The 24,628-nt window shown below is 41.2% G+C and overlaps 1 protein-coding gene across 1 annotated transcript; it reads right to left on the minus strand.

The window, feature by feature from the left end:
• Nucleotides 1-441: 441 nt before the first annotated feature.
• LOC118226577 (zinc finger protein 292-like) lies at nucleotides 442-23,351 on the minus strand. Its single transcript, XM_035416335.1, has 8 exons — nucleotides 23,148-23,351; nucleotides 13,357-13,511; nucleotides 12,880-12,958; nucleotides 11,340-11,475; nucleotides 10,490-10,692; nucleotides 9,561-9,697; nucleotides 9,282-9,423; nucleotides 442-8,751 (listed from the first exon to the last, which is right to left on the minus strand). The coding sequence occupies exons 1-8, from the start codon at nucleotides 23,307-23,309 to the stop codon at nucleotides 1,309-1,311; spliced, it is 8,457 nt and encodes a 2,818-aa protein (XP_035272226.1). The 5' UTR covers nucleotides 23,310-23,351; the 3' UTR covers nucleotides 442-1,308.
• Nucleotides 23,352-24,628: the final 1,277 nt, after the last annotated feature.

Below are 24,628 nucleotides of genomic sequence, written 5' to 3' on the forward strand. Positions count from 1 at the left end.
CTGAAAAGCATTCCCTCTAGCTCTTGTGTGTATACAGGTTTGTGTTCAAGTTGAGGGCACTCTCCTGCATTTAATTGAGAAATCAATTCAGACTTGGTCTATTTACAGCCGATTAGACGGTTATCCCCTCATTGCAAATTGGAAAAACAAACTTTTCTGCCATTGGATGTAATCAAACAGGACCCCCGTTTGAGTGGGGCAAAGTATTTAGCTGCAATGAAGCCACAGTGTGTGTACATTCTACAAAACTAAACGGGTCTGCATTGGAGTACTCTCCTCTGAATAATAAGTGTAAACCAGATTATGGTGTTTTCAGTGTGGGCATGGCCTTTCACTCAAGGTTTTGACAATCACCTCAGATGCACAGCTTGGTCTCTGACAGCCTAAGTGAGAATATTTAGATACTGGTTTTACCTGTATTAAAGTGTAATCACAAATTCACAAGAGTAATAAATCATTGTTTAATTGGACTGACTTAAGACCACTGGTGGAGTCAATTCAAATAATGTATACACAAAATTTTATACCTTACAATTTGCATTTTAAATTAAGGAGACCAACTTGGACTACACACAAAGCACTCTGCAAAAATTGGAATATATTCTTACAATTTACATAACCATTTGTTATAAAGTAGTCCCACAGGGATATATCAAAATTCACAACCTGTCATTCTGTTTATTTAAAGGTGAAGTCTGGTCAAAAATCCAAATTTGATTTTTATCATGTTTCAAGGACATACAAAACAGCTAGATTATTGGACCTAATGAGTCCTTGAACTTGTCACCATGCATAAAGCAAACCAATATACTCGCTAGGTTGTCTACATTGTCCAAGATGTGTTTAAGTGGTCAGAGAACTGTTACTGGGAATAAGTAGTGCTTTGACAAGCAATCTTATTTGTGTATTCACTGAAAAAGCTTGGATCCTTTTTTGACCAGACTTCCTGTTTAAAATTTGCAAAGGCAACTTATTTCATAACAGAAGCTTTATAAATGCAAACATTCAAGCACAAGTTCATAACACTACATAATTATTTAAAAAAACACATTTGAATTTAGTGTTCAAGAGCTAAATCATTTTCACAAACTTTAAAAGCAGCCACATTATTCTAAGTAAAGACGTGTGGTGCTTTCAAGTACGCCAGACAAAGAATCACCAATACCGTTAAATGTTTGGAGAGAAACAGTGATGCATTATTCAAAAATGCATCAATCTAAAAACTTGTCAAGTTTTTAGATGATTTGCAGCATAATATCAAGTCCTGAGTATGAGTCTTTGACAGTGAAATCATTCCACCTTTGCTGCTCAACTATATAGCCACTTTTTCAGTATCACCATAGGTCTCATCTCTTGTAGCTGCTTCAGCAAGAGATCAGCACTGCTGGAAAATGTTGTGTCAACCACAATCTTCACATTCTTCACTGACTTCAGCTTGAGAGGGTTTCTAAAATCAACCAAGCTCTGATGGTTCTTTGCACGCCTGTGCAAATTAGGCCTCTCGCAAATGATGTTCACAGTCCTTTGTTGAAGAGTGCGACGCCGTTTGGATGGCATCTCATTGGAGTGTCTTTCACTGGCTTTCCTTTTTGCTGGGTGTCTACGCTCTGCAGATTTCTCTAAAAACTGGAGGAATGACACCTCAAATCCCATGGGCTTGAAGGAACTCAAAGACATGGCCTTTTCTGGTTGCCCCTTTTGTTCTTGGACTATGCTAAAGCGGTCCGCACTGTCATCCACTTGGTTGACTTTATTAGTGCCGTTTCTCAAGCTCTCCCTCCGACTCCCTGAAGCAACTATTTTCGGCTCTGTAATGTGCACCTTTCGGGGTCGACCCCTCTTACGTTTGATTACCTCAGATTCTGCCGATTTGGTTTCCGTACTTTCATTGGACAGCTGCTTGGCCTCGAGTAGCTCAGGGCTCTCCACTTTTCTGCAGGTGCGTTTGGAACTCTCAGTCTCTCTTTCCTCACTTTCTGACTCATCTACATCCGAGGTGTCTGTGGTGTCATCCTCAGACTCATTTGCGTCCTTTTGTCTTGAGCGCGGGTACTTCTTGCAGAATATGAAACCACTTCTCCGCTCCTCTATGTATCGCTCGGTAAGACCATGAGAAGCATAGTGTCTCAGTACGTTCCGTTCAGAGCTCATAACAGAATCACAGCCCTTCAGCATGCAAGGGTATTGCAAGGCAAATTTCTTGGTGCACATCCCGGAGGCTTCCTCTAGGGATTTCAGGGAGGGCTTTCCGAAACTGGTCCAGTGGCATCTTGGCCTTGGATTTCGCCTTTTGTTGCTCCCCTTTTGCCTGTGTTTTTGGTTCTCTCTGTTCTCTTTCCCACCATTTGTTTTAACTCCAGTGATTTTTAACTCCTTTGATCTCTTCGCAGCCTGTTGCTCTCTTTCACGCCTTTTCTGTTTCCGCATCATGAGCTTGTACAAATCCTGGTGTTTATTCATGATGTGCCGCACAACGTTTGAACGTGATGAATAGACACGGTCACAGCCAGCATACTCACACTGGAAAGTTTCTTCTACGCCATCAGCCTTGGATACCTTTGCAATCTTGTGATCTTCTTTAATATGCCCAATGTATCTCTGGAAATCACAGAAAGATGATGTACATTCTGGCTGATCACACTGGAACCTCTGGAAATTAATCTTGGACATCAGTGCATCGGCTTTGTCCAGGGAAAACTCATGAAGCTGGAGGTAGTGTTGCAACAGGCCGGTTATTTGTGGGAAAATCCTCGAACAGTCTTTAACCTGACAGCGGAACTCGCTAATCCTTTCCACTTCGTCCTCCCCCTCACGACTGATATCCTCACTGTGGTCAGTATCCTCTGTGTCAAATTTTGGCAGAGCAGAGTGATGCACAGCCTTGTAATGAAGGATGAGATTTTGCTGGATGGTGAAAGCAGCAACACATCCCTCGTGAACACAGCGGTATGGTCTATAGGGGCTGAAAGCATCTTCCACTTCATTGTTTTCCACCTTTTTCTCTTTAGTTTTTTGTGGGCTTTCAATTTGGGATTTTACCGTTGTGGGTTGATTAAGTTTAGGAGCCATTTTTTCAATAGGGGAACTAGTCTCAGCTCGACTGGAACTTGCTTGAGGAGACACTGATGCAGCTAATCTCACAGAGGCTCTTGCAGGTCTTCTCAGCTGCCTCTCTAAGCATGGGCCAGCTGCACATGAATGTTGTACATTAGGAGACTGGCCTACATTACTCATCTGTTGAGCTGAGGTCTGCTCTTTAAAAGAACAAGAAACATAGTCCTTTGTTATTGCTTTTTGTTTATGCCCTGTATTTTGTTCAGAAGGTAAATGTAATTGTTCTTGCCTTTTGTCTATAATTGTTTTAGACGTTGCATAGTTTAGAGGGACATTCTGGGAACGGGATGGATTCATTCTACAGATGCCATTTTGACTACTGCTCAATTCCTTCTCAAGAATATCTTTATCTGCCTTTTTGTTAGACCAAAAGCGCACCTTCTGCTTGACAAACTCCTCTCGTGACATTTTGTGAACCGACTCGCAATGCACTCTGAGATTTGTGTTTCTGGTGAATGTCTTCCTGCATATTGGACAACAATAAGGAGAAAACTTTGCTGGGCTTTTCTTTAGTTCTGTAATCATATCATTAGTGTAGCTATGTACCCTGATAAGGTGTTTGAACAGCGCTTCCTTCGTCATAGCCCCATACTTGCAACCCTCTTCTTCACACAAGAATGGTTTTGAGATGTTTTCCAAAATATCAATTTCATTTGTTCTCTCTACATCTACAGTTTTCAAAGATTCAACATTATTTGGGAGTTCTTCGTTGCAACCAGAAACATTCGGAGGGGAACAGCTATCTACAGAAGACTGATCTTCAATGGTTTCCTTATCTAGATCCAATCTCTGTAGTGCTTTCTGAATTTCCATCACTGTTTCATCACCAGCAGACAAAGCAGGGCTCTCATCTTTATTATTTTTCATAGGTTCCCCTAATACTAATTTTTCACAAACCACTGAAGAACCCTCTGCCAGTTCGGTGCAACTTTGCATAGGCAATGTTCCATCAGTCTGGGAAGGGGGTGCAGTGGTTGTTCCCCCACTGCTAGATTGGGCTTTGCAGTCATTGTTAGTCTTCTGAATTACCATAGAAATGCCGGTGCTCTGGCAGCTTTCTGCAACTTGAGGAACACCAGATAAATCAGGACCAGTGCTTGCATCAGTAACTGGTTCTTCATAAACATTGCCCCTTCTGAGAATATCCCCAGCTAAAATCTGATCGCGTAATTTTTTCTTTATGTTCTCATCACAGTTTTTGTTTTGATTAAAGTCCAGGGGGTTCCTCAGCTTCAGTAAAAATTGCTGAACATCAGGTGAGGTTAACTGTGGTGATGGATTTCTTGTCAGATTTTCAGCAAGACTGGAAATGGTGGCCAGCAGAGTATCATTTGATAGCCCAAACCTCTGGGATTTCCCAGCATTCTCCTTTAGCTCTCTCATTTTGCTCAATGCTTCAGCTCTTAGGATTTCATTTAGATGATCTGTGGGATAGCCATTTTCTAAACTGGCATTTTGTACTAGTACCGAAGGGAGAGGTTGAGACAAAAGACTGCTCTCCAGCTGCGGTTCTTCGGACTTGTTGAAACCCTCCTCACCGTATTCTTTTTCTGTCTTGAAATTAAGATTCCCTGTGTGCTGTATGACTGTGCTCTCTGGCAAACGGTCATCGGATGAGTATGACTCACAGGGTTTGTGGAATGTCCCTTGAGCAAACTGAGAGGACTCAAAAATGGAATGGCTTCGAATGGGGAGTTTATCAAAACATTGCAGGGATTCACCATCTTTTCTACCCTCACATATTAAAGTATTAGCTTGTGTTAAAGTGACATTGGGAGAGCGCTCCTGTTCCATAGCACCACTGAATGACTGCGCTGGCTGGTCCTCACAATGCATGTTTGGATTTATAGTTGAAGCTGCTGGTTGGTTATAGACATCAGTAGTCTGTGGAGACTTGTGACCAGTCAAGCCAGTCTGAGTAAGATCTTTACAAAGGGATCGCTTTGATAAATGACCCCCGAGTGATTTGGGGCTTTGGAATTCTCTAAAGCATCTACAACATAGATACTTCCCATCCTTAAAAATAGCTGGCCATTTAGATCTTTTGCTAGGTTTCACTTTTTTCATTTGTGGGGTCGTGCCTTGTCCTGAAATATTACTACTTTCTAAGGATTCAACATCAACTCTGGAAAGTAAGGCTTCTCCCATGGATGAGATACTCATTTGTGAATGAGCCGTTTTTTCTGAAGTGATCAAACCTAAAGATGAACCACTTTGCAACTGCAATGGCAATACAGGACTTGCTGAATTGCCTGGTTGATCTTCCAAAATGTCTTTTGCACCATCAAGGACATTTTTAACAGCCGATACCAGGTCAGACCTGCCTACTGCATGCTTATTAGGTGATGTGGTGTGATTGGATGAGGAAATATTTATCAATCCTTCATCTGTTTTCTGGGGAGGTGCAGCAAAAGATACACTGGTAGAGAACTGAGACGGACAGGAACTTTCACCTAACAAGAGGGCAGATAGCTGTGAGTCCTGGTCCATGGGTGACTGGAAGATAGAATTAGTACTTCTACTGTTAGTGGTCTGAAAAGCAGGCCCACTGTTATTCATTGAAGACCCTCCATCTACTGAATTGAATGTTATTCCAGAATTAACATTGTCAGCCTGCTTTAAACAGAAAACTGGATCTGCATTTGTCTGAATCTTACTCTGCCAAGTTCCACTGCAAATCTGAGTTGTCACAAATGAGTTAGTATCATGAGCAGCTGAAATCTTATCTACACCTGATATTCCATTATAAATTGGATTCACTGTACCTGATGTGTGAGCAGAGCTCACCTGTGAGGGATAGCCAGCATGAGATTTGTTAATTTCAGAAGACAAAACATGACTATCAACAGACTGATGTTCTTGGGGCAAACGCACTGAAGGGTGGTTGGTCTGACGGGAATTTTCAGAATGGTTCCCAATAAGTAAAGGCAGAAGTGAGCTATTAGCAATGTCAGCCTGCATTGGTCCAGTCCGGGTAAGTGCAGCTGCACTATGAGGATGTCCAGGCTGAGAAGGCAATACAGCATTCATGACATTTTCTGCCAACTTTCCAGGAGAAGCGGGTGGATTTTTACAACTGGTTGCATATGGCATCTGTTGGTTTGTGATGCTCTGAGCATCTGTTACAGGAAGTACTTTCTTTCCTCTTACAGGCCGCACCCTTGTAGGGCCTTTTGAGACTTTACTGTTCTCCTTTGCCAATTTCCACTGTACATAGAACTCAGGATGCGCCGTTTTCATATGCTTATTGACGCTTTTTGTGCAGCTGTAATTCCGAGAACATGTCTCAAATAGGCAGTAGTGCCTCTCCTTTGCCCCCTCAGGTGCAGCAAGATCACTACTGGATTGATGAGAAATATTACCTATTGTCTTGTCCCTGACAGCCAGGCCTGTATCAAGCTGAGCAGAAACCGCTGTAGCCACAACAGATTTGGCAGCAGCAGAATTCAAATTAGACATACTGGGAGGGATCTGCTGTACAACTAGTTTTTTGTCAAATGTGCACAACTGGTTTGCTGGTCCTGAGCCTATGCAGTCATAAGTGTTTTGACTTACATGATGGGCAAATTCAAGAGGTTCACTTTTACAGGAGACACTACAGGAGGTTACAGGATGATTCCATTCACATGAATATAGCTTTGGGTCCTGCAAATCTGTTTGAGTTTGACTGCAGGACCAATCTAGTGACTGAGTGGGTAAAAAATCCTGATTACTTTGATCTGAAGTAGAGAATAAAACTGGATTCTGAGCGTGAGGCTGCTGAAGATCTAGGGCAGACGGGGCCTGAAAATTCTGGGTGATGGTCTGATTCAGAGTACAAGCTTGACCCTGCGAGTCTACTTCCATTAGATTATGATGAGAAGATGGTAATATATTCTCCAACTCTGGTTGCTCTGAGTGAGACACATACAAGTTCCCTGAAGACTGAACCATAGGATCATCAGAATTTAATATCTGTTGTTGAGGTTCAGCACCTGGCTGAACCTTTACAGAAATATTGTGCTCAACCCCGCACGTGGAACTACTCGTTGTGTTCAGCATACTCTCAACCGAGTGTTTTATCTTGATAGGGCTGGCTTCCCGAGTCACCAACTCATTGGTTGAACTGGATGAAAGTGGCTGCACGGCACTTTGCAAGGAGTGATCCTCATCATTTGAAAGCAATGTATTCATAGAAGGGCAGTTTACCTCCTGGTCAAGTTGGATTTGAATTGGTGCTTCAGTTTTCACATCCGCCAACACCCAAGTTTTCTCCTCAGTAACAAGGAGATCCTGTTTTGTGACATGGTCTTCCTGATGCAAATCCAGCTGCGACTTGGCATGAAATATCTTACCACAGCCAGAAACTTTACAAGTGAATGTGTTGTAATGCCGTGCTTCGTGATCATACAGCATGTAGGCTTCGGTGAAAATCTTTCCACAGTTTGGAAACAAGCACTTCGCTTTAAAGGTAGTATGCTCCTTCCTGTGCATGAGCAGCTCAGTGTTGGAGAGGAACCTGGCCTTGCAGTTCAGCTGCACACAAATGTAAGGCTTGTCACTGCAGTGCATTTGTAAGTGATCGTTGAGGTGGGCAATGCTGACAAACTGCCGACGGCAAAAATTACACACAACCTTTTTGCTTTGTATTTCAAGAAAACATTTAGCTTCTTCATTATTGCCATGGGTTTTCACATGGGCCATCATGTTTCTGAAGAACTTGAAACCCTTTTGACAGTTTGTAACAGGGCAAAAGTGCTCCATGCTCTGTTCTTCCTCAAAAGTTTCAATCACAGACTCTGTTTTCAGGCTGGAAGCAGGGTCAGAAATTGTTTTTTTAGAAGTTGCCAAAACCCTACTTGTTTTCATGGCAGCAAGTCGCTCTTTGCAGGACTGTTTCACATGCGATGCCACATGTGGAATGAGCTGCTCCTTGGAATTAAAGTTTGTAGTGCATATTGGACAGCTGTAAACCCCATCACTATAATGCTTCTGCGCATGTCGAACGATCCTATGTCCAAGAAACTCCTTGTCGCAGAGCACGCAATACTGAACATAAGCTTGCCAGTTCCTGAATCTTGCAGATATAAATCCTTTCTCTCTCAGTTTCTTGATTTCCCTCTTTTTCAGTCTTTCATCCTCAATTTCATTCAATTGGTTCATAGTGTCCAGAAAACAGTCCGTTGGGTCTTTGAAGTCGTCATGACTTTCGCCTCCCTCCTCATCACCATCAGTCTCATCCAGGTTTTTGCTGTCGTTGAGCTTGTCGATGGAAGACACAATGGATGACTGCTCACCCATGAGCACCAAGCAGTGATGTTTCAGAGCCTTCCAGTCCAAGAATTCTGGATCAAAAGGCCACAGGGTCTTAAAGACCAAAAAAAGCTCACAGCGCAGGGAATACGGCACTGGGGAGTTGTTCTCGTCCTGCTTCTGGTCAGGCTCATTGTAGAGTGCTTCTACTGCATAGTAGGAGTCCACTGTAGGCTCCAGAAGGAACTCCGTCAGCTGGCATGCTCGTTTCACTTCCAGGTCAGTGGGCAGCAAACAGGAGATGGTTTTGCATATGGTGGCCTTCACATTTCCCTCATTGCTGGATGCCATTCGCAGGGCTTGAATGCACATTTCAATGCACACAGGTAGACCCTCATCTTGCAGCTGTGAAGCAAATGCAAACCAATGAAAAAATTCTGAATATGAGTCAAAGGAGGTTTAGTTCATAGAATTTAGTATTAGTGCCAGGATGCTGGGCTCTAAGAAGGAATTCAGCATTCTAAAAAGCTGTATTTAGAACAAAATTATTTTTAAAAAATAAATTTTTGTATGAAAAAATATATATACAATTTTAATCATTTTAAATGAAATAACTACTCTCCATACGAAATACAGGACCGGGTATGGTTCTCTGCACAATAGCTTTTCTGCATAACCATCACCGTACTTATCTCAAAAAACATATTCACAATTCAAGTAAATGCCCGATTTTATTACAGTAAAATTATAACTAATTGTTGAGTCCTGCACACAATCACCAGGCTCCATACATAATTTGAGAATGGAAAGAAATTATTAGAAATACAAATTCAAATAATGTACCAAATACGTTAAATGAACTTGCAAACATACAAACAGACCTGTACCAAAACTGGCTGTTATGTGACCAGAAAAATTTTATCCAAGAGGCTCACCTCGGCCTGAACAACTTTGATAAGGAAGAGGATGTGGTAGACAGTTTTAGACAGTCGCGACAACCGACGGCATCGGTCCAGGAACACCTGCGCCGATGGTTCTACCCGCTTCAGCAGTTTGCTCCAGAAGAGAGTCAGTTCCCTGTACGGAGGAGAAGTTATCACTGATACTGTCTACAATGCCAATTAAAAACGTATCTATAAATCACGTGAAAAAAATTATTTCTCTTAATGCAACTATCATGAGAGAGATGTGCGAGGGCGGAAATAAGGACACACCAAGCACAGTAAACATCACTCTGGAGAAGCTGGCGGGCGAGGAAGGCGGAGCACAAACTGAGGGCTCCTCGGTCATCTCCGTCCGACTCTAGGTTACAGACCATCTCCAGTACCTCTTTACAGTCCACCTCAGAAATCTGCCACAGAGAATACAGAACCAACAATTACACAAACTACAGTTGATGGATAAAGACTCAATATACTATATACAACTGCAATGCGCAGTATAGTGGCTAAAAGAACTGGGCTTGCAAATCAAGAGGTCGCAGGATCGAATCTCAGCCAGTGCACTGCTAAAACACTTAGTAGGTTTGTGTACCGAAACTGGGTACCGCTTGCGTCCCCAGACAGCCAGTGGCTACTGGACCGAATCTCAACGCAGATTTTGGTGCCATTTTAAAATGCATAGCACCAGAATATACACCATTTTCCATTTCCCTCTGGTGCCTTGAAACGAAAGTTACAGGCAACAGAAGCATTTCCCACCCATGCCTCCAATGCACGCCTTCACTAACGTTACACTCGCTTGGTCGACTACAGCAGGTACCGTTAACAAGATAGCTTGTGAACAAAAGTGAAACGGTATAAATTATAAGTAGGAAGTAAAATTTAAACAATTAAAAAAAACAATGAAATAGTTCCATTTCTTTGCCTTTTCAGTAAAAAGACTTTCTAGAATGTTGTTACTTGCTCTTTATTTTAAAGCAGGTATCAGTTCAGGCACCAATTAGATTTAGTTTTAGCATCGGTATTTGAAAAATCTAAATACACACCCCGTACTTATAAGCAAGGTAATTCAACTGCTATTTAGATATCACTTCAGTATGTACTCATGTAGCATGCATAAATGAAGGCTGCATAAACTACTAAAAATAACAATACTTAATACTATTAACAGGCAGCTTTGTTCTTTTGAAGGGATTACTCACCTTTTGCATTAGCTGTTCTTGCGGTTCAGCAGCACACAGACAGACCAGGTACGTCTGCGTGAAGTTGCCCCTCCCTCCGAACTCAGGATACTCTGCACACTGCTTAGCCAGCAAAGCAGCTTTTTCAAAATGGTTGCTGTTTTTTAGCTGCTTCACACGCAGCTCCAGAAGAACGGGTCCTTCCAGTGCAAGGAATTCATGAACTAAACCGAGAAAAAAGGGATGGCAATCTTGATCTTGTAAATTCATTCTATTCATTTTTCTTCCAAACCTGTTTAAAAGCTTCCGGTTTGCACCAAGCTCACTGAAATGCAATACACTGATGCGCTTCACCATAGTGATAATTACTAGCCAATGTTACACCATGTTGCAGGTTTTTAATTATGTGCACAGCAATAGTTTTCTTTTTAAATAAATTTTTTTTATAAATCTCCCAGTTGAAAATAACAAACTGAACATCTAGGTTGGTCTCATCACTGCAACTTCCTCCATCAATTCAGATTGACACCAGCCATCTCTTCTTTTCACTTTGCAGACCACTAGCTATGCTGTGAAGTCACAGTGTAGGTGGGGTACACTTCATGTGTAGGCTGCTGACAGGTTCCTGAAAGACCAGGTTAGTTTGCAGCCACACAAACTCTCTGACCATAACCCACCCCATGCCCACAGAACACTGCGGAAATTTATGCGGCGCCCTATGGAGCTGTCAGCCAATCAGCAACAACGTGGTCAGGATTCGACTCGCATCTCACAAGTGCACTTCTTTACTGCCTGCCGAACTTTTTTTTTCCAAATGTACCGAGAGAAGCCAAAAATAAAGGCTTAATTCAGGAACCCTGGCCGAACGAACCTTTATCCATCTGGAGTGCGTCATTGGCGAGAATGTGACACAGCGTGCTGTTGGACCACACGCCCCTCTCCTTCGACAGCGCGCACAGCATGCGCAGCTGAGAGTTCCCATTCTGCTGTAGGAGACTGTGGGATGTCTGAAAAGGGAACAAAATCCAGTAATCACAACTTGCCACTGAATGCCGACTCCTCCAACTTTCACAACGGCATGAAAATGCTATTTCTCCTCAATAAATGTTCACAGGAGACATTTGTGATGCCATTTGTGATGTCATTTGCACTGTTTGACATACACTTGGGCTTTCTCAATTTCTTTGTTTTTCTATCAGGTAGCATGAGTCAAACCATAGGAGTGATCTTTGAGAGACAATCCTGAATTTCTTCGATAAATGCATATTAAGGGTTATAATTTCCATCCATCCATCCATTATCTATATGAGCAGGGTCACGTGGGGTGCTAGAGTCTATCCCAGCATACACCCTGACAGGCTGTCAAGCTATCGCAGGGCACACACACCATTCACTCACACCTATGGGCAATTTAGGGTCTCCAATCGGCCTACCTGCATGTCTTTGGACTGTGGGAGGAAACCGGACTACCTGGAGGCAACCCACGCGGACACAGGGAGAACATGCAAACTCCGCATAGAAAAGCCTCAAGCCGAGATTCGAACTCACAACCTTCTTTCTGTGAGGCGACAGTGCTACCCACTGCACCACCATGCCCCCCTATAATTATCCATGTAAAGCATAATTGCATTAATTGTGTCACATTTTGCCAATTTCACTGTCACATTTTACAAGCTGAATAACACCACTACGTAACGGCAGATGGAAATGAGTAACGGAGAAGGTAATCACACGCATGGTTTGAGCCAGTCCTGGTTTAGCCATTTATTGCCAACACATTGTTTCCGCATTGGTTCGAAATGCTACGTAGTACATTTTCATCCCTGCCCGAAGCTGCAGCTAGTGAAGCACATAGTGCCGCTTGTTAGTAGGTTATAGTTATTTACCAAAATAATACCGTTTCTTTTAAGCAGTCAGTTGGCATTTGCTAACTTTTATTACTAAAATAATGGTAAATTCTTATTACGCTGTTTAAGAGATTAGAAATCTGACAACAGCTGATGCCTCCAGGTACATTTACAGAATTAAAATTTTGAAAGCATGTACAACTGTAGATTACCTCGTTAAATGACTTGTTAAACAACCTTCTAGACCCAACAGCATATTTCTGTGAATGTTGGCAGCTCCAACGAAACCGGTCTTTTCAACATTAAAGCTTGGCTCAAAAATGGATTGAATATTCTCCAAGTGTGAATGCAGCCCAACAGTCCAACTGAGGAGAATTGGCTATGTATTCATTTAATAATGTTAACGTCGAAGCTCCGCAGTCTCACTTTTATTTTTCTTTTTTAAACTTTATTTTATTTTAAAATTGAAATTACAAAATTTATTGACACTGTGGAGATAACTACACCAGCGTAGACACGTGCAACTTGACAAGCCTACTTGGGATGGCAGTAATGGGTGCTCACCTGTACTGAGGACTGGAACCTTTCCCACAGTGCACTTGGGACCAGCTCTGTCTGGGCTAGCAAAAGCTCTGCGCAGCTCCTATACCAAAACACAAGAGCACATTTCATTAGGGGCACCCTGGCTCAAAATATCACACGTTCACAAACCGGAGCACACGCACATGTGCACTTAGTGCAGAAAGCCTTTGGGCAGCAGGATATTCAGGCAAAAAAAAAAGAAAAAAAAAAAAAAAAAACTGCAAACATTCACCCCAGCTAAACAATATTAAACCTGCAGACCAGGGCACTCATTTGGTTATACACATTTTTATCTATCAAGTATTTATTTTTATTATTTTAAATGCCAGTGCAATTCGTTCACAATGTCATGGGTAGGTGCTTGCCGCTTCACAGTGCACAGTAATATGAAACCTGCTGGACTATGACGCACCAAGGCCAAGAGTGTGATGTCCGTGTAAGGGTGGTACAAGCACTCACAGTGTTAGACGTTCAAGTATGAGGGGCACGTTTTCACACTCGGAGGACAGGTAGGGGGTGGCTCTCGCGTAGCTTAGTATGGCCTCTGTGTACACCTCCAGCAAAGGCAATGGATCCACGTCCACTTTCCACTGGGCTCCAAACTCCACCAGGACCTAAGAACGAAAGCACACACACGCACACAACCAAGTTGGTACTACAGTATTCATTCACACAGCCTTGTTACAACTTATTTTACTGGGCAGTCACAATGAGACTACCATCTCTTGTAAGTGAGATCTAGTGCATGAAACGCAGCAGCACAGCACCATGTGATGTCATGGTTAGAACAAAGGACTGCCATTGTATCTTTTAGTACTACATTTCAGTCGACAAAAAGGCAAGCAAATATGGAGTTGTAGACTGATAAGCTAAAATGTATAGTCAGCACTATGTGCAGAAACACATTTTTTTTTTTATTTTGACCTGTATCAACCCCTCCCAAAATCCAACAGTGGGTCCCAACTATAGACTGCAGAAAAACTATGCCCCAAGTCACTATGACGTCACCAATTAACTCTCCATGGGCTCAAAGAAAAGCGTTCTTTAATCGTGCAAGTGAAGTTTTTTGGGTGCCAGCATGTTGTGCAGAGACAGCGCAGTAGGGAAAAGGGAGACCCTTATATGGGCATGATGTCCGGCCAAGTCCAGGCCATCCACTAAGCGTATGAGATACAGTCAATCGGCAGTGACAAATTGTCCCCAATTCATCCACACATTTATTCAAATCTTTTCCAAATAACACTATAAATCAACAAATCAGCACATGGGGAGACATGAGATGAAAAAACCAAAAAACATATCGGCCTTGTATTCTGACTAGTGAGCAAGTGAGCAAGACTAGGAATCAGGCTTCAAAAACGAAGCTCGGTTCTGGCCGCTTGATCCAAAACCAGTTTTGGGACCACTGTTCTACACCGACTTGCCTCTACTTAAGTTATCTGCATTCACAACTGGAAGATGAATTAAAGAAATAGCTCTACATTTCAGAGAAGACTTCTTCACAGTGAAATGGGTAATTGGTGTCATCAGTCACTGATCACACACCACATGCCTTCTGTCCAACTAGTGCCTCTAGTGGTGAAATGGCATCACTGTGAAAGTCACTACTGTATGGCAGGGCTGGCTTCTTAGATTCTTGCAGTCAGACAAATCTTTTCTTAGCATTCCGGAATGTACTGCTGGATACAGTAAATCAGCTCAAAATTCAGCTTTGCTACATCCCATCAATGCACATGGCCCGAATCCAAGCTGGTCTATCTAACAGTTCTGACTGGTAGATTGGTATTCCAAAGCTGCGGTACACATTCAAGAGTAGCCTATATGTGCATAACTGGTATGCATAAGAAATCTTCCCTCTGCACAAACCCTACAAATACATACTGAGCCAACACTTAAAACGCATCACACTGCAAAAAGCCCAGAAGTCGCTCTCACTTTTTGATGGTATTGAAAGTCTAACTGTTAGTTCCCCATCCAATATAACTGTGAAAGCCAAGGACACAGCCGCTCCAATGCTACAGTGTTTGATGCTACAGATAGTAGGAAAGTGAATCCTTCTCGAAGCAGGCAGGCTGACCTGGGTCACAGTGGTATCTACGTGTGGATTAACTGGCCCTGCTGGCCGTCGCGGTGCCAGTAATGCAATTGCAAACACAATATCCGCGGATGTAAAAGCAACGCTGTGAAATCGACTGATAGAGACTGTGGAAACCAGAGTGTGACTGTCTTGCGTGTATAACTGTGTGTGTGTGTGCATGTGAGTAACTTAAGGAGTGTGCGTGCAGCCCCGAGCTATGCACAAAAAATGTTCCCAAAGAGAACAGTCTAGTTAAAATGTAGGTTGACATTCAAAAACTCAGTGGCCTAGCCTCACTGAAGCATGGCCTACACTAAACAAAGCAATTTCCATACAATTTGTATCAGTTTCCTCCCCATCCACCCATTAGTGCTTCACCAAACTATTTGTATGGTCTACTTACAACGTGTCTGCGACTCACAGCACGGACTAGCCCTCAGAAACTGCTTTTGTGCAACATCGAAACAGGGCACATACACGCATCGACACTCATATTTACTCATTACATAACAGAAACAAGATCCATCATCGTCCATTGTTGGCCCTTGCTTTGGCAGGTATTTCTCTGTGGTCTAACACATTTTTTTAATCAGTCACTACATTATCCCCATAAAACCAATCACTGCAGTAGATGCTATTGTTCACTGCCGAATGTCACCTAAGTCGACACAGCGTTTGCTTTTAATTTACTTGGAATTGTTTCTTGTGACATGGGCTTTCCTAAATTCAACAATGTGGTTCTTCAGCACCCCCCCCCCCCCCCCATCTATGGGTTTCAATTTACACACAACTTTGGCCACCACACTCTGGACTGATGCAGGGCGGATCTGCACGGCTTACTACATCATAAATTAGGCTCAACACATCAATCACCAGTAGGCTTCCCCATTTCTCAGCTGCAGACGATATGAGAATACGGAACACAGCCTTGAGTGTCATTTGACCATCTTGCTATATGGAAGCTATAGTCCTACTTCTTCTACAATATTCACAATAACACAAATCAGAAATTTAATATTGTACATTTTTTTTGGCGGTCAGCTGACATTCAGGCAAAAAGCATTCAACCGCAAGAAAAAACCAACCAGTGTGTGCCGACCAGTACGGTGTAGCCTAATAGCAGATGTAGCAAGTCTTGCAAGTCTTCTAGCAAGGTTTTTATATCAATTACCATATTTCCAACATTAGAACTGGATCAATCTGTGTTCCTTCGCCAGAAAAAAATTATGCCTGAGACAACACAATAGGTAGCAGAAGGTTGCTCTCCTATTAGTGCAAACTTGCACAGAATTCAGCTAACTTCAGGGGCCTGAGTACATCTGCTCTATTGTAAGCGCAGCAGAATCCTTCAGGGGCCATCGATTACACTGCGGACTACAGCGGAGACACAACTGAATGCAAAATGACCCTATGGCCCAGGAAAAAATAAATAAATAAAGTAATATAATCAATTCACACATTTCAATCGAAGAGAAAATCTAACAATTCTTCTTACTCAGGACACGTTTAAATTGAAAAAATCTGCGCTAGGACAGGTGTAGTATAAAAAAATAAAAGAGCTACCAAGTAGGCCTACAAGGAAACATAAACAGTTTACGAGATGATGGTATACACACATGCACACAGAGACAAAATAAGAGGTACGAACGCATGAATACAGTGCGTGCATACAGACATACGCAAACACATGTGGTAACAGACACGCACAGACACATGCACACTCGCACACCACACGTGTCCAGCCTAGAGGACGTGTGCCGTTTAGCTCGAGGCAACTGGTGTGGAAAGGGCCTCCGGTGGAGACACCCCTTAGGTGTAAGCAATGGCTGAGTGAATAAACTGTTGGCCAAGCCCCATAGTTCTAAAACAGTGGGGTGTGCCCCCTAGGAGGATGTCAAGGTATTGCTAGCCTCGCGAGCCAGTCTCTTTTTTCACTTCGTTCAACAGAGCCTGGCTGATGCCTTGCCGTTCGAGGCATAAACGAAGGAGGCAACCTTCCCGGGATACTTGTATTTTCCCAACCAATCAGAGTGTTTTGGCCAGGCGTGGTCTGAAACAAGCACCGGAAAACATTACCGGAGGCAAACTTTTCAACAGACCCACATCAGTTTGCCACTATCTGGGGAAAATTATTATATTGATTGTAACAGATTTTTTTAGCAGTTTTTAGCAGATAATTTGGATTAGCTCGATAGCTTTGACCGTTTGACCGCAAGATAACATTGTTTGTATAAATAAACTTTCTGAACAAACAAACGTTATGCTTAAATAAACATTCTGCACACCAAACACTTATCCAAACACTATGCATCGGTTTGTGGTTCTGTAACAATTACCACAGACGCATGGACACAGCTATCCCAAGGAGCATATCTGTCCCTTCCGAAAGGGCAATCAGTGAGGCAAGACAGATTGTAAACAAATTCAAGTCTGAAACCAAAGAATGTGGAGCCAACTCTCTTTCTGAACAAAAACAAAGATTCTTAGTTTGGATATGGCAGTGACGTTTTATTTGTTTATTTGTTTTTATAAAAGTGACTGTGAGAAAGCTGTTGTCAGGTCATGCTGTTGTCTCAGTTTAAGAAATAACAATGAAAAGTTGTTTTCTCCTCAAGTCAGTAAAAGGTTAGGCTATATCTGTTTATTCAAACAAGTTTTACATGGCGGTAGTTTTCACAGAGAAATTTGAGTGATCAATGAAGTAATTACAATAGGCTATTTAAAATTGTATGGCTTAGCCTCGCACCACCATGGAACTCTAAATGTTAACGGAACATGTCTTAACCGAATACTTCAACTGAATACATTGTTCTTTTAATATTTCTTCTAGTTTCACAGGTTTAGGAATGGCAACTGCTTAAAATCATTTGTCTCCATGACAGCATGGAAACTTTTCCAGCAAAAACGAAGCAGTTAGGTCTCTCCTCGAGTTAGTAACAAGTTCTGTTCAAATAACACAGTTTACTTGCCAGTAGTTTCCACTGCATTTAATAATTCTTTAACAGAATACGATATGGTTTTAATGAGATTTTTTGTGTTTGTGGTGACTATAATGCCTCTGGTGCAAATGAAAACTACAGGATCTTAACCTAGACATATTTCAACACAGAACTGCTGAATGCATTTTCAATTAAAGTGATAAAAATGTAAATATTATGGATAATTTTGTCCATATATATCGATTCCTCAATTTTTTTCATTCCATCCCTAGGCAAGTAGCCTATATCTTGTATCTTGCAAGGACGTACAGCTTCTGATGATGGGATTTGTTTTTTTCCCAAATCACATGGAAGCTGCAAGGTCCTTGCTGCTGATTGGCTGTCTTATCAGCATCCAATAGATATAGTAATTTTTTTTTTTTTTCCTGGAAGCATTTCACATGGCTGCTGATTTGGTAGTTTACTACCACATCATGTATGATAAAAGAAAAAAAAAGACAAAATATCACCTATACAGGCGGTTCACTTAAAAAATAAAAACCCACATTTGATATATCGTGCAACCTTACCAGGCAGAAAAGCTGCTGGGTCTCAAACAAAATGAGACATTGTCTGAAGTAATTACCGTAAAACAATTTAATCAAAACAAGACCCCTGAACAAAGTGTGAGACTCTTCTCTGAAGGTTGTTTCTGTGAGGCTAGATGACTCTCCTGAGGGAAAGTGTTGTCCCAAGTGCGTGAGCTCAGAAAGGAAATTCAGATTTTTTTTGGAGGAGGAAAGCATGGGCAGCATTGCCAGCAAGCTTAGTAATATGCTATGTCTAATGAAACTGGCCTCTCAGTGACATATTTGCAAAGAAAATGAATTCAGTCTGAAGCTCCGGGGCAAAGATAAACACCGCACCAGACGGACAAGGTCAACTAGCACAAAAGCTGGAGATGTGGGGCAGGAGAATTGACCAAGAAAATACACAATGCCCTCCAAAGGTATGGGAACAGTGAAGAGAAATTTTGAATTTTTTTGCGATATACATAAGGCATTTAGATTTAAGATCAAAAGTTGAATACGAGAAAAAAGTGTAGACGATCGGCTTTTAGTATTTGGATGCATAGCCTAGCCTATATGTTTTACCATTTTACAGAAAGCTACTTATCTGTTCAATCCCTCCCACTTTCAGCAGGGAAAAACAAAGTTAATGAATTAACTTAAATGTAAATCAATGCAGCAACTGTACGGTTTTTCCTGACTCAAAATAGGCTTAGGTGGTGACTTTGTGACAGCGACCATTTCCTATTCATACCATTGCAGACATCGCATATTTGCATAAACCAATAGCGCATATTTCAGATATTTTCATTATGTCCAATTACATTGGATAACGATTTACAAATATACATTAAATAAAGATAAAGACACAAAACTACAAAAATCTAGGAAGGTTAGCGGCTTCTGTTGAAAATCACGTCGATAGTGGACACCTGAGTGGCATGCATGGTCGTCAGTCCTCAGTCTTTTACGCAATTAAGCGTATTCTACAGTCGATAATTTTGCATGTTTAAGGTTGTACGTAAACTTGAAAGCAGTCAAACCTTTAAAAACTTGAAATGTGGTATCAGTCACAACAAAATTGTACCAATACATTCATGTCCCATTTCTAATCATTTTATCGGTTATTTGCACGATTTCTCCTACACACAGCTTAGACAGCTTGAAAAAACACACAAGCAGCCCATCTAAGACATTTCATTAAGTAAAACCCAGGCTCAACGGGATTGAATTCAGGCGACTGATTTGGCGAGTCCAAAACTTTCTACTTTCCAGTGTGTTTGCGGTCACTTTTGCTGCAGGATGATACACCAGGTGATGAGTTGAAGAATTTATTTAGCTATACATAGTCAGTCTCTCAGTACACTCCGAATTCATCCTAATGCTGCCATCCTTCGTTACATCATCGATAAAGAGCCTATTTCAGAAGCAGCCATACATGCCCAAGCCAGGACATTACCTCCTCCACATTTCACAGGTGGGGGAGGGGCGGCCGCCTTGAATCATGGGCTATTGCTTCCTTTCTCCACACTTTTTCCTTTCCATCATCGAGATAAAGTTTTATTTTGGTCTCATCTGTCCATAAAACTTTGTTCCGGAAGTCTTCTTGCTTATCTCTATATTTTTTGGCAAATTCTAATCTGGCCTTTTAATTTTAGATGATGAGGTTTGCTTCTTGCCTCTATAATTCTGCTCTCAGTCTTCTGTGTATGGTGGCATGTGATATTTTCACCCCAACCCCCTGGAGACTGCTGGTGATGTCACTGACTGTTGTTTTAGGATTTTCTTCATAGCTAGGATTTGTGTGTCATCAACAGTGGTTGTCTTCCTTGGCCAACCTGTATGGTGTTTATTTCTACCAGTAGTTTCATTCTTTTCCCAAGACTTTCCAAACTAACTGCTGTTCTTGCTATACCCAGTTTCTGTGCTGTCATTCTTAATGAATTCTTCTGTCCAATCACCTACAGTTTTTTCAGCCTTAGTTAGTTCTCTGATCTTCATGATGGTGTGTCTTCTGACTCCAAATGTAATCTCCACAGATGAAAACAAAAGCTAACACCAAGACCAGACACTCACTCTGTGTGAACTATCCATGTAAAAGGAAACAACCGAGCAAGAGTTAACATCCATCAGTAATCCATTAACGTACTTTTGCACAGCTGAAAATGGGGAGGGACTCAACACAAAAACAGCTGTTTCTGTAAAATCTTAAAACACATACACTGAGCATCTATATTTGTCTCAATCATCTTTTGATCTCAAATCCAAATGCCTTAAGTATGCACCAAAAATAACACATTTCACTCCACCATTCCCATGCTTTTTGGAGGGCACTGCAGATGCATTTGAGAATCAGAGTGAAACCACTGAGCTCACAGAGCAGTGATCCCATCCCTTAGAGCACTTCTCAGTGGACAGTTTCAAAAATCCTACCTAAAAATACTTCAAAAAAATAATTGGCAATCTAGTCCAACTTTCATAAAATTTGCTGTGTTTCTGTGCATAGTGCATAACAACCTATTATTGTTAGGTGCTATACACTGAAACAATCACTAATCTCCAGGTGCACAGTAGTAAAAAAAATATATATAATTTTACTAAATACTGCCCCAACGGCAAGACATTGGTGACGAATAGCATCCACCGCTCAGCTTTGCTATTCTCTCAAAGCAAAAAATTTTTTTTTAAAAAGACTCAATAAAACACGCTAAACATCTACTATAATTAATACAAAATGTACCTAATTATGCCTAATCTTATTTTATTTAACCGTTTTGCCTACGTTAAAATTAACAGTTCTTCACCTACTCTCATTTATGCGTTTCTTTGTCATATCAGTGCTTCAATGAGGCAGCGGCCACATGCCCATTGCCCAGGATACCCTGCATTTCAGCCCGAATGCCATTTTTAAAAGAAGTATATGCACAGTCATTTGTGCCTTGCCCTCTGGAGCACTCATATTTATATATATATATATATATATATATATATATATATATATAAAGTCTAAGTACCTGCCCCCGCTCATGGCAAAAATTCTCAGCCGCTTTTTACAGCGTCAAACTGACACAGTTTGGCAACATTTTCACATGGTATTTCAATTAGGCCTACTTAACAGTGAAATGTGTTTTTTTTAAACTGTCTACATCGCGATATTTAGTAATGCTGATGAACAACTACTATGAAGAGGATTCGGATCTTCAGTGATGAATGTTTTTTGTTATCGATTAGCTAAGCAGTAGCTACAAAGAAGAACCCTACAAAGGCACTGCAATAGGTTTTGGTCATTCATATAAAGTAAAATCATTTTATGTATATTGATATTTTACATAAAATAATTTTGATCACTTTAATAAAATGTATTTGATATAAAATGCATTTATATAAGACATTACAAATACAACCTAAAAAAGTGTTGTTGTTACGTATTACTAAAACGTTACTAAGTATCTAGTAGCACGTGGAGGAGCATTACTAGCTAAAAAGAAAAAATAGTAGCCTAAACATGTCTTCTAGGGCATATATGGTAGGGTATTTATGTAGTGACAATAACTAGCAAATTCTTCTATAAATATAGTCATAAACATTTTCCATGCAGACTCAATACATCAATATTCATTAGCCGAGAAACCCTTAACTATAAAGGACTTCCATCTTCCATGCATGTGATAGCCAATTCAGTGAACCAGCTAGCTACTTATCTTGGCTTTATGACAAGTATGGGTCAGCAGCACCCTACAGCAGAAGGACCAAAAGAACAAAAGCTTAGCCCTGGCTACAGGGTCGAAACCAACCTTCCTCTCTAGCAAGCCAACTCGTTATTATCTTGCAGTTCACAAAGGCACACATTAAACAATACACAACGTTTAACAAGCTAGCCAGCTAGCTTATCCAAGAAAACATTCTGCCAGCAGGATAACGTTACACATACTTTATTCTGAATTAGATAAATAACGAATCCAAACAACTTCTGTGGTTAACGTTGGCTAACGTTACCAATCATGAAGGGCAGGGACAGTAGGCTAAATAAATCTATTTTATTTTGTTTAGTTTGCAACCAACTAAGCCATGGACTGTATATACATCCACTTTAGTTTACAACCAACTTTGAAAAGCATATACATTACGTGAGCGAGCTTGGACGACTAATCACTGCTGTTAAAGAAAACAATCCACACAGTAACTAAACAGTAGTGCTAGGTAGGAAACCTATATAACTATAGGCTATAACTAGCTAGATAAAGTGCACCAGCAATGCTGCCCCCCAGGAAACAAATCGAGTATGCCTATTCCCTTTGCCATAGCTATTTCCCAACGATATCAAATCGTAATATTTCATACATGGGCACACACTGGTTAAATTAGCATAGTTAGCATCATTAGCCATTTATGGCTGACTTAGTCTGTGCTAACATTCGCTGAACTAGCCGACTGGCAAACGAATATCCACTGCGCACATAATTTCCCCCAGGGCTTTCAGTACAAAAAAATAGGAATGCTGGATACTAGTTCAAGAATAAGCACACAAAACAATCAATGTCCAGCAAGCTGAGCTACAACCGATAACAAATAACCAAAATGAAGCAAAAACAGCTTGCTCGCCAACTGTACCACGACAGCTGGCTAGCTAGCCAGATAAAATCGCCTACTGTGCACACACAGAGAACGAGAAAGGTCTCGACTAACCTCACAAAATTTCTGGCAATACTCAGTGGCAGAATGAAAGGGAGACTCCGGACTGTCCTTCAGTGCAGTGTCCAATTCTTGAAGTCGTTCTCTTAGAGACAAAATCGTTTTTTCTGTACCGATTTTCGTTCCCCTTTCTCGTTCAGCCTCCTCGTCCGCCATCTTCACTTCTAATTCCGCCGCGTACGCACACTGTCATGTGACCTCATTCGTTCACGTTCACGTACTGTGGGATTCGGCGACGACTTTTACTGTTGTTGCTTTGCGTCAAGATAGTTCGAACATTTTATATATTTACCGTCTGTGGCAAAAATGTCTAGATTTTGTGATATTATTACATAATAGTATTTATTGCAGGTTTATGTAGTATTATCGTGAAAACCCCCATGTTGTTGAAGGCATGAGGTTTTCACCCTTTTCTTTCGGCTGACTGTCGATATCAGACGATTGTGTATGTTACACCCAGTGTTCAAATATTAGATTAAACTAAGGCATGAGAAGCATGCCTGTGGGAACCAGTACACCAGTGTCGGTAGAACTAAAAGATGCAACTTCTTTTTCAAGCTGATATAAGACCACAAAAATTTTGGCCATTTTTGGCTGTGATTTTGGATGCTCCATGTGATAGCATGGATCCTGAATACATACAGCATAACTTCAGTCCATGTTGAGCTGTAACTCATCCCTCGTTAATTTACATCTGACATTACAGTGTTTGCCTAAGATTAAAAACTTAAAAGAACATTAAAGCTCATTTAGTATTTCTTATGTAAAATGTATTCTGAGTAATGTTATTTAAAAGTGTCTAGTGAATCATTGAGGGGAACAATAGCATTTCCCCCATCTTGCTCTGACAAGGCCAAATTGTATGTGTTTCAAAGACCCTTTTGCTATTATGCAACTAAATGAGCAATGTGTTTTGAAACACTTTGAACACAGTGCTTCAAACTCGCTGGTGCCAGTTCAAAAATCCCTCTGGGATTTTTAACGTGTTATTTTAACTGCTCAGCTTGGGATAAAGAATCAAAGCAGATACACAGGGATGCTTTTTGGCAGGGGTACTGGGGCTACTGGTATGGCCAGGAATTTGACAGGAGGGGGAATCATTGTCTGGTGTAGCCTATGTAATTTTGCACTTTTGAAAAAAAAGTCTGGTGAAGTGATACAGTGCAAATACAGAACACATTGTGAGGGTGTTTGGTGTGAGCATCACCTGGGGGTCTGAGATGGCTCAAACAAAGAAACCCCACTCCAGCACACACATTGTACCCTCCTACATCTCACATTTTGATTTTGATTTAATCTATAAGCACTATATTTCAGAATCAGAATCAGAATCAGAATCAGGTTTTATTGCCAAGTAGGTTTTCACATACGAGGAATTTGTTTTGGTCAACACACCGAGGCAGCCATCCGCGGCGCCATCTTATTAGATGAGAAATGAGAGAACAGGAGGAAGGAGTAGGAAAAAAACAGTCCTT

This window comes from Anguilla anguilla, chromosome 1, assembly GCF_013347855.1.
Source record: "Anguilla anguilla isolate fAngAng1 chromosome 1, fAngAng1.pri, whole genome shotgun sequence".
Lineage (NCBI taxonomy): Eukaryota > Metazoa > Chordata > Actinopteri > Anguilliformes > Anguillidae > Anguilla > Anguilla anguilla.

Excerpts from the sequence above, each read along its gene's own strand:
- LOC118226577 (XM_035416335.1), bottom strand. The coding sequence starts at position 23,309 with ATGGCGGACGAGGAGGCTGAACGAGAAAGGGGAACGAAAATCGGTACA. Across the intron at positions 13,512-23,147 it reads ATTGCCAGAAATTTTGTGAG|GTCCTGGTGGAGTTTGGAGC; the intron begins GTTAGTCGAGAC and ends TTTCGTTCTTAG. Across the intron at positions 9,698-10,489 it reads AAGAACAGCTAATGCAAAAG|ATTTCTGAGGTGGACTGTAA; the intron begins GTGAGTAATCCC and ends TCTCTGTGGCAG.